The sequence below is a fragment of the Aegilops tauschii genome, chromosome 6, assembly GCF_002575655.3.
Source record: "Aegilops tauschii subsp. strangulata cultivar AL8/78 chromosome 6, Aet v6.0, whole genome shotgun sequence".
NCBI classification, from domain to species: domain Eukaryota; kingdom Viridiplantae; phylum Streptophyta; class Magnoliopsida; order Poales; family Poaceae; genus Aegilops; species Aegilops tauschii.
This window is the reverse complement of record NC_053040.3, coordinates 299,962,690-299,972,200: the sequence shown is the minus strand read 5'-3', so window position 1 is coordinate 299,972,200 and position 9,511 is coordinate 299,962,690. Positions and strand designations below refer to the sequence as shown.

At 47.6% G+C, this 9,511-nt stretch overlaps 1 protein-coding gene across 2 annotated transcripts; it reads right to left on the bottom strand.

Annotated features, from left to right (window-relative positions):
- Nucleotides 1-3,091: 3,091 nt before the first annotated feature.
- On the bottom strand, nt 3,092-6,678 carry LOC120966457 (uncharacterized). Of its 2 annotated transcripts, XM_073501484.1 has the most exons (3): nt 6,408-6,678; nt 5,375-6,190; nt 3,092-4,692 (listed from the first exon to the last, which is right to left on the bottom strand). In XM_073501484.1, exons 2-3 carry the CDS (start codon nt 6,086-6,088, stop codon nt 3,298-3,300), a joined length of 2,109 nt encoding a protein of 702 aa, XP_073357585.1. In that variant the 5' UTR covers nt 6,089-6,190; nt 6,408-6,678; the 3' UTR covers nt 3,092-3,297. The 2 variants fall into 2 exon arrangements, with proteins under 2 accessions (XP_073357585.1, XP_073357586.1); XM_073501485.1 differs by lacking the exon at nt 6,408-6,678 and having other exon boundaries at nt 5,375-6,329.
- Nucleotides 6,679-9,511: the final 2,833 nt, after the last annotated feature.

Genomic DNA, 9,511 nt, shown 5'->3' with positions numbered 1-9,511 from the left:
AATAGCCGTGTCCCTCGGTAAAAGGACGACCCGGAGTTGTACCTTGACCTTATGACAACTAGAACTGGATACTTAATAAAACACACCCTTTCAAGTGCCAGATATAACCCGGTGATCGCTCTCTAACAGGGCGACGAGGAGGGGATCGCCGGGTAGGTTTATGCTATGCGATGCTACTTGGTGAACTTACCATCTACTCTCTTCTACATGCTGCAAGATGGAGGCTGCCAGAAGTGTAGTCTTCGACAGGATTAGCTATCCCCCTCTTATTCTGGCATTCTGCAGTTCAGTCCACCAATATGGCCCTTTACACATATACACATGCATATGTAGTGTAGCTCCTTGCTTGCGAGTACTTTGGATGAGTACTCACGGTTGCTTTTCTCCCTCTTTTCCCCTTTCTATACCTGATTGTTGCAACCAGATGCTGGAGTCCAGGAGCTAGAGATCCCGAGGATGATTCTACATGGAGTTCGGCTTCGAGGAGTAGTTAGGAGGTCCCAGGCAGGAGGCCTTGCCTTTTCGATCGTTGCTACTTTTGTGCTAGCCTTCTTAAGGCAAACTTGTTTAACTTATGTCTGTACTCAGATATTGTTGCTTCCGCTGACTCGTCTATGATCGAGCACTTGTATTCGAGCCCTCGAGGCCCCTGGCTTGTATTATGATGCTTGTATGACCTATTTTATTTTTAGAGTTGTGTTGTGATATCTTCCCGTGAGTCCCTGATCTTGATCGTACACGTTTGCGTGTATGATTAGTGTACGGTCAAATCGGGGGCGTCACACATGATGTCATCCAAGCTTGATATTCCTAGCTTTCTGTTTGGAACAATGCATTCCCAGCATTCTTGTGCAAAGGTACAATCCGAGAAAAGATGCCTCAAGGTTTCTTCCGTGTGCTCCCTACAGTAAACACAATTATAGTTGTCCACATGTATATTCTTTCTCAACAAATTTCTGGTCTTGACTCTATCATGTAATAGCAGCCAGAAGAAAATTGTATGCCTTAGTCTGTTAGAAGTCTTCCAGATCCATTTGAACAGGAAATTGCTTTCAGTCTTGGCCATATAGCTTTATACATTCTGATTGAGGAATAGCGTTGGCCTTGCCCAGAGCCCTTCCATTTATCCCCTCTTTGGTCATTCCAATGCATATTCACTAGACCTTGGAGATCGTTCAGTTGCTTGTATGCTAGTAGTTCTGAGAGTGGAGTGTGAAGCAGTAGATGGAGGTTCTCTTCTGATATCCATGGGGCTGCTGTGTGTGTATCATTTTTGACAAAGGAATGCAACTCTGAGAATTTGTGATAAGAGAAGTATCCAGCCACTTGTCATGCCAAAAAAGGACGGTTTGTCCATTACCCATTGTGCACTTGTAATTTTCTTTGAACAGTGGAAGAAGCTTTAAATGGCTCTTCCACCAGCTGGAACCTTCCATCTTGTGCCCTGGAAGCTGTGTGTTGTAGTAAGTACTCTAGATTAATTTAACCCATGACAAATCCTCTTTATTGAATAACTTGTGGAGGTTTTTCATCAGGAGTGTCTTGCTATGGAGAGCAATATCCAGTATTCCTAATCCCCCCTCATCCTTTAGCTGACAAACCTTCTTCCATGAAATAAGAGCTGGTCCCTGTTGTTCTTGACCAAATTTTCTCCAAAAGAAATGCCTTAAGTATTTGTTGATTTGTTCAATGGTGCTTGCAGGAAGAGCCAAAGTACTCATGAAGAACATAGTCAGAGCAGAGAACACAACTTTAGTTAGGAGTAGCCTACCATCACAAGACAGTAGGCTGGAGCATCCACTCAATCTTCTTTCATTTTTTTGGCATATGGGATTGAAATCTTCCAATTTCAGTCTGTGGTGCACATTCATTTTTCATGCCATGTAGTGGATTATTTTGGAGCTTCCATAGTTCATATATGCCACAGGGGGTAATTTCATCGGGTTATCCCTTTTCTTGCTTGTATTGTGTAAAGTAAGGAAGGAGCTTTATGAGAGCATTGGATTTTGAGCTGTACACATAGTTATTATGTTTTTCACGTCATTCATGGAACATAAATTACGATGGTACATAAAGCTGCTTGGATCCGTGTTCTTAAAACTTGTTCTGATTTCCTCATGCTGTGCTACATAGATGTACACCGTTTCAAGTTTTGGACTTGCTTCCTTATACCTCATAGCATTGTTTCAACCGAAGGCTTTGACTGGCTGTGTAATAATTAATTTCAATCCCATGTGACCATGGAACGTCTTGGTCAATATTTCTATCTTCTTTGTTCTTTCCAATTTGTTATTGCAATTAACATATAGTCAACTGCTTAGACCTTGTGAGTTTTTACAATTGGTATCTTTTCAGAACTTAGTACAAAAGCATGGAAAATTTAGGTAATCAAAGTGAAATTGGTAATTAGCATAAGTCCAAATCATGTTCAAGATTTTTTTTTGAATTTTCATGTTCATGAAACTTCATTTGTCTTCTTCTGATTTTCTACAGGCGGACATGTTCTCGAAGCTTCTTATTCAGGTCTTGTAGATGGCGAGCCTGTTTGGTGCATGCCGAGAGCTGTCGAAAACATGTTTGTTCTCAAAAGCAGGTTATCAATCTGCTGACTAGGTTTCTTGTGTTCATTCTTGCTCATCATTATACTTTCGACATGTTAGTATCTTCCCTTGCTATCTACTCCCTCTGTCCCATAATGTGTGTCAAAACATGTCTTACATTATGGGACGGAGGAAGTACAATCTTTGCTAGGTTTTTTAGCTCTACTACTATATTGTGCTCACGTGTTACCACCAATGCAATCTCTCTAAAAGTAATATAGGCTTTCTCTGAGTTATATGATAATTATCCAACTATGTTTGTTACCTACTCAGTGCATACCTTTAGCTAAACCGAATCCCTCATTAACAGCATAACTATTCAGGTAAAATTTACAAAGAAGTAATACACAAACATATAATACATGCATGTAAAATTATTTCGGTTCTTTTGGAAATTCAATTAAATTTTTTTCGTGCTTTTTAAACGGGCTCCAAAGTTTGCTTGGTACAGCTCAAACATTTCGTGTATATGTATAGGGGAATCACGTCGATAACTTGATGATAGCAAGCTCAAGCCCTTGCAAAAGTCAAGCACGCCTTACTATGATACATACACGGAATTTATCTCAGCAAATCAACAAACATTTGCTCTTGTACGCGGAGCAGCACGCCAAACCAAACCAAACCAAACCGAGCCGGGGGAGTTCAACACACACACACATATATCGCTGAACCGCAAAGCCGAACGCAGGCCAGGTCAGGACACCCGGAGGCACTGCTGCTTGAACATCTTGCTCGTCTGCTGCCCGCTGGCAGAGTCTTCCACCGTGAGCCCCTGCGCGCCGAAGCAGATGTTGATGAGCCTCCCGTTCCCGCAGCCGTGGTTCCTCCGGGCGGCCACGCCGACCCCCTCGTCGGCCAAGGACGAGTTCGAGCACGACGGATCGTCCGCGCCTTCGTCGTTGTCCAGGATGATGTCCTTGAGCTTGCCGAACGGCGGCGTCACCATCGTGCTCTCCTCTTCTTCGAAGCAGATGTCCTTGAGCTTGGTGGATGTCGGCGCGGAGGACATGGAGGACCTCGGGAGCGTGCTCGGCGGGGACCGGGTCTTTGGCGATGAGGCCGCGAGGTGCGGCATCGCCTCCATGATGCCGTGGATGAGCTTCTTCTTGCTGGCCGAGCTGGGGGCGGAGCTTTTGACCGCGAGCGTGCGCTTGTTGTTGAGCGCCGTCGTCTTGGTGAAGGCCTGCCTGAGCGGGGTCGGGGTGTCGGCGACATGCTTGTTCAGCTTCTTGATGGTGTCCAGCGGGCCGCCGTCCTCGGATTTCCTCGGCGTCCTGGACATCTTCTCCCTGTGGCGAGGCCACCGCAGCATCATCTTGAGACGGTCCTTGGCTCGGCTGGCAGAGCTGAGCCTCTTCTCCGACGATCCATGGTTCTCATCACCTTCGCCGTTTGCATCCGCATGTACAGGGTCACACTTGCCATCGCTAGAGCACGAGCTAGCCCTTCGGGACTCCGTCGCCGCAATGCCCGAGTGCAACAATATCTCCGCATCCGATATCCTGAACATGGTGCCCGGACTGATCGCAATCCCTCCCCGCATCTTTATCTGCGAAACGACGGCCGACCGGCTTCTCAGCACGCTCGAGCTCAGCACCCCTCCGGCGGAGACTATCTGCTTGATGAGCCTCTCCGACGTGGTTGATCGCAGCTGCTCCTTGAGCAGCGCCAGCGGGGTCATGCCGTCAGCATCTTCGACGTTAAGGTCGATGGACGGCGTGGTCATCAGGAGCTCGACGAGGTCCGGGTGCACGCAGCCAACCACAGCCATGTGCAGGGCGGTGAGGCCCGCGTCGTTTCTCAGGTTGATGATCTTCCTGATGTCTGCGGCTCTCTCTCGAATGAGATGCTTGGTGAGCTCCAGCTGCCGGTCGAGCCGACGGAACCCCGGGGTTCTGAACCCTGCGATCGCCGAGTGGAGGAACGTATCGCCTGCATTGTTGACAGCTGATATGGCTGATGGAGATGCAGCAACCAGTGCGTTTACAACGGGCAGGTGCCCTCGGTAGGCCGCTACATGTAGTGCAGTGTTCCCTTGGTTGTCGGTTGAGTTGATCATGTCGAAAGAGGCCATCAGGTACTTGACAACCTGCATAAGATATTTTCCAATTTTCAGATAAATGGACCTTTGCACACCTAACAATTCAATGACACCAGTAGCAAGAACGATCACATGTGACATTAAGAAACAGAAGGAAAGTTGGCTGAATATCACCATCAAGAAAACAGAAAGGGAGCCGTAGATCTAAAAGTTGTTTGGTACCAATTCTTTTTCTATCCGGACAGAAGTAGAAGTACATTCGCTTTTGCCTCAGTTTATTGGAAGGGGGTCTCATGATTGGAGCTTTGACGTTTCAGTATTGTGTACCACTACCAACCTTCTAACAAAAAAACTGGATCATGAATTGCTCGAGCTGATCCAAAAGACCTCTCGTTCCCAAGTGTTGATCACGATGGTAGTAACAATAATACCTTTACTGCTATGATTGTTGTATTAGATCATAGTGCTTGTCTGTTAAAGTTAAGTACTCCTAGATAATTATCATAGATTATCCTTGAATGACACTAGACATTTCATTTTGGATAGTGGACACAATTCCAATTATCCACCGGAAAGGCGAATATACCTCAAGCAAACCGATTTTGCGCACCAAAATTCCAAAGCATGTAAGCATACTGATAACGAGATCTAAACTAGACGACGAAGACAAACTAAACAACAGCATCTAGAGAGGAAGATGTAAGCAATGGCAGGAACACAGGTGGCTCACCTCGAGCTGCCCTCTCCCAGCAGCTGCATGAAGCACGGTGGATCCACGGATATCAAGATACGCCGACACGTCGGAGCGACCGTCGATGAGCTCCTTCAGCATCCGCACGCTCCCTCCTCTGGCGGCAGCGTGTACAGCCCTGCTCATCATCTCCAGCCGGAACACCGAGGCGCGGCCGCCGGCGCCGGCGCCATCCCCGTCGCGACCATACGTCGAGCACCTCGGGGACATGGCGTGGTCCAGCAGCATCCTGAACAGGTCGGCGTTGCCGCCCCTCGCCGCCGCGTAGAACATGTCCGTGACCCCGTACTCGCCCTCGCCGAAGACGAGCAGCGGGTCCCTGTCCAGCAGCTCCTGCACGAAGCCCGCGTCCCCCGCGGAGGCCGCCGTGTAGAGTAGCCATCCGCCGTAGCCGGCCCGGAGCAGCGTGTTCTCGGCGCCGTGCTTGCACTCGCATTCCAGCAGCAGGCCACGGGCGACGGAGGCGCGGTGGCGGGGCGCGTGGACGAAGCGTGCGTCGTCGTCCCAGAGCGCCTCGAGGCGGCGGATCCGGCGGAGCGAGGTGAGCTTGATGAGGAGGTTGGGGTCGAGGTGCAGCAGCTGGCGGACGATGTCGTAGTGGCCGTCGGCGGCCGCCCAGTCGATGGGCGAGGCGTACCACCACTGGTCGCCGGTGCTCTCCCACCGCAGCGGGAAGTAGCAGGACCGGTCCATCGATCTCGGAAGGACAGATCCAATCCACCGGTGCCGTGCTGTCAGTCCGGAGTGAGGCGAGCTCTGCTCAGCTCAGCTTAGGCGCACATCACATGGGAGCAGCTGCATCAAAGGTAGAAGAAGATTAGAAGAAGGAGGGAATGTGCATGGGCAGGGCGCCATGTGGGCTGAGCAAATCCATGGAGGCGAATATGGTTTCTTTATTGCTTGTGATGAGATTGGGATCCAAGTGCAGCTGCAAGCATCTGTGAACTGCACTGCAAGGGAGGCATCATGCAAACAGATGGAAATGGATACATCCGGAGCTAAAGCAAAGCACCTTGTGGACGACGCAGCTTCGTCCTCGGCCTCCTCGCCCGGGAAGGAAACAGAGAAGCACGAGGGCCTGCGACACTTATCAACCGAGCTGAAGAGACCCACTGGACTGGATTAGCAGGAGCTTTATTATGAATGAAGCATTTAGGCCGCCAAAGTGGTTAGGCATTCTTGATTCTTGTAGTGGCACAGTGCGAAGGTGGCACGCAGTTATGGACGAGTGGGGGAAGGGAACAGTGTGGCAGCGACAGTGACAGAGAGAGCATCGTGGTCCTTCTCCTCTGCCCTTTGGAAAAGGAAGTGCGGAGACATCACATGGTATAGAATTGAATGGATGCTTTTTCGTTGATCGAACAAAGTGCACCCGAGAAGGAGATGAGAGGAGAGGAATCTTTGGGAGGGGCTGGCTGGCTAGTAGTAAAGGTGGAACAGGACCATCAATGGCAGTGCAGCTTTTGCACCAGAATCAACGGGACAGAGGCCAATGTAGTACGGCGCCATAGGGGGATTAGGGGGGTGGTTTGGGTTGGCAATGATGCGAAAGGGTGGCGCTGTCCTCTGTTGTTCGGTGGTCTGCCTGCATCCGGCTATGGAGATCAGATCAATGTGTTGCATGGCTGAAGGTTTCTTTCTTTTTGCTCTTCTTTTCTCAAGGAAATCCTTGAGACGCATCATGATGGCGTGCCTGCATCTTCATGGATGGATGGCGTGCCGAAATGAACTTATGATGGTCTCCAAGGTTTGTTTTCCAAGTTGTTGATAATACTCCCTCCGTTCTTAAATATAGGTCATCTTAGAGATTCAAATATAAACTTCATGGAAGCAGTGGCGCCGACCTCAACATCCATCCATGCATATAAATATCCTAGAATTTGTAATTCCGCACTCGAGGAGTGTACCTAATATCTTAGAATTCGCGTTCCCTAAATAACCGTGCATTTGTAACATTCGATGTGTGTCGCTTCTTCCTTGTTTCTTGCTTGTTAGGCTGGTCATAGTGGGGAGTATCATATACTAATATCATGCATATGATACTAATGTATGATAATTGATACTACATCCATAGTACATAGTATCATAAATTAGTATCATAGGTAGTCTCATTTATTGTCATGCATGACACATAATAGCATAACTTTTATTATGTTACGGTATCTACCTATGTTACTATAACCATCTCTTTTTTCTTTAATTGCCTGCCACATAAGTATGTTTGCGAGTCCCAAGTGCATGAGACTACTTATGTTACTCCCACTATGGCCAGCCTTAGCGTCATCATCAAGACAAGATTGTGTTCCCGAGACCCACCTTGTTCGTACACTCCTTGCTTCAGTTGCAACCTACAAGGCCAGAGGAGGGGCCAATTTGTCATTGTCAGAATTTACGCAACGCCTGCAACGAGATCAAGCGTCATGTCGGCTCTACAGCTGGAATGTAAAGGAGATCGAGGCAACTCTGTTCGTCCGATCAAATGGCAGTATGGTGTTGAGTCGATGATTCATCTCATCTTCTCATCCAATTCGCGAACACCACAACTGTGTTGATCTCCTAACTACTCAGACGACGCTGATGTTGCAGCGACATCGATCGATTCATGCATGTGTATCATTGACCAGCACATGTTATGCCATGCAACTGTACATGGGCCGTGGCTGGCTCTTAACGATGGGCCACAAATACTGTGCGAAGATCGTGTGAAAGAACATGCGGTGCCCCCATGTTTGGTTTTGGTAATTGATGACAATCTCTATGGACTAATGGTTGCCTTGAGTTATATTTGAAGGATTTGTCCATAGGCTTTTCTTGAAGTCCATGTGTTGGTTTCAAGGAGTTTATGTGGTGACCAAGGTGTTATTAAGGAATTATCCAAAGATTGGTCATGAGTTTATGTGGTGACCAAGGTGTTATTAAGGAATTATCCAAAGATTGGTCATGTGAGAGTAGAACTTATTGCAAGCATGTCTTGAAGAAGAAGATTGTGTGATCATTCATGTTTACCTTCAAGACATCATCCAAATGAAGAGAGTTGGAAAGAGTCAAGGTTGATCAAGACTAAGTCAAGAGTGAATCAAGTTGATCAACACACAAAGCGCACAAGATGTACCGAGAGGGATCAAGCGATCCCATGGTGTGGTAAGCATTGTCGATTACGCTTTGTGTACTAACCCATGATCTTTGTGAGAGTTCTTTGTGGGGTTAGGTTGCGGTGTGCAAGTTCAAGTGAAGCATCATGAAGAGATCAAATGCTTGAAGCTTGCCGTCCATTGTGGCGACAATGGACTTATGAAGATGTTGCGGTGCGCAAGTTCAAGTGAAGCATCATGAAGAGATCAAATGCTTGAAGCTTGCCGTCCATCGTGGTGACAATGGACTAGTGAAGATGTGCGGAAGAGTGGCTCACCCATAGTGGAGTATGGGGGAGCAATCAACTAGTCTTCATCGAGCCAACACAACCAAGAAAGGTGGTCCAACTTGAGGGAGTCAAGATCGTCATCATCTAGCTCAAGTGGACCATGTGCAAGGCAAAGGTTTGCTCTTGATAGGTTTTCTATTTTACCGGTCTCATGATGGTAGTTGGGAGACCGGGTTATAGGATCGATTGCCGTACTATCAAGGGGGGCTCTCGATGAGTAGCTTGATCGTATCGTTCATAGAGAGCTCAAACCATTGCATCCTTGCATCATCTTTGTTGGTTCTTGTTTGGTTCTTCTCTTCGTGAGTTTTGGAGCTTATGGTCATCTTGATGACAAGCTCGATTTCATCGAAAACGGAGTTCACTCGCATCTTCTATGATGTTTTCGGTGTTGGAAGTTATGCCGGTTCTTCTCGGTTGGAGGTTGATTTTGATGTGCAAATGGGATAATAGTAAACAGGTTGTTTGGAAGGTAGCAAAAGAATGGTTGTTCATGATGCCTGAGACCCTGACACCGAAGGAGTTCACAACATTGGTAGTAACTATGTGGGCGATCTGAAAGGCGAGGAGGAAAGCTATACATGAGGAAATATTTCAGAGCCCCTTGTCAACCCATCTGTTTATTACTTCTTTCCTTGTTGACATTCAGATTTTGTCAAAGCCGGTCCGAACAGGGAGCAACATCAACAAAGCCA

Coding starts and splice junctions, on each gene's coding strand:
- LOC120966457 (XM_073501484.1), bottom strand. CDS start 6,088: ATGGACCGGTCCTGCTACTTCCCGCTGCGGTGGGAGAGCACCGGCGAC. Junction 4,693..5,374: donor CTGGGAGAGGGCAGCTCGAG/GTGAGCCACCTG, acceptor TATCTTATGCAG/GTTGTCAAGTACCTGATGGC.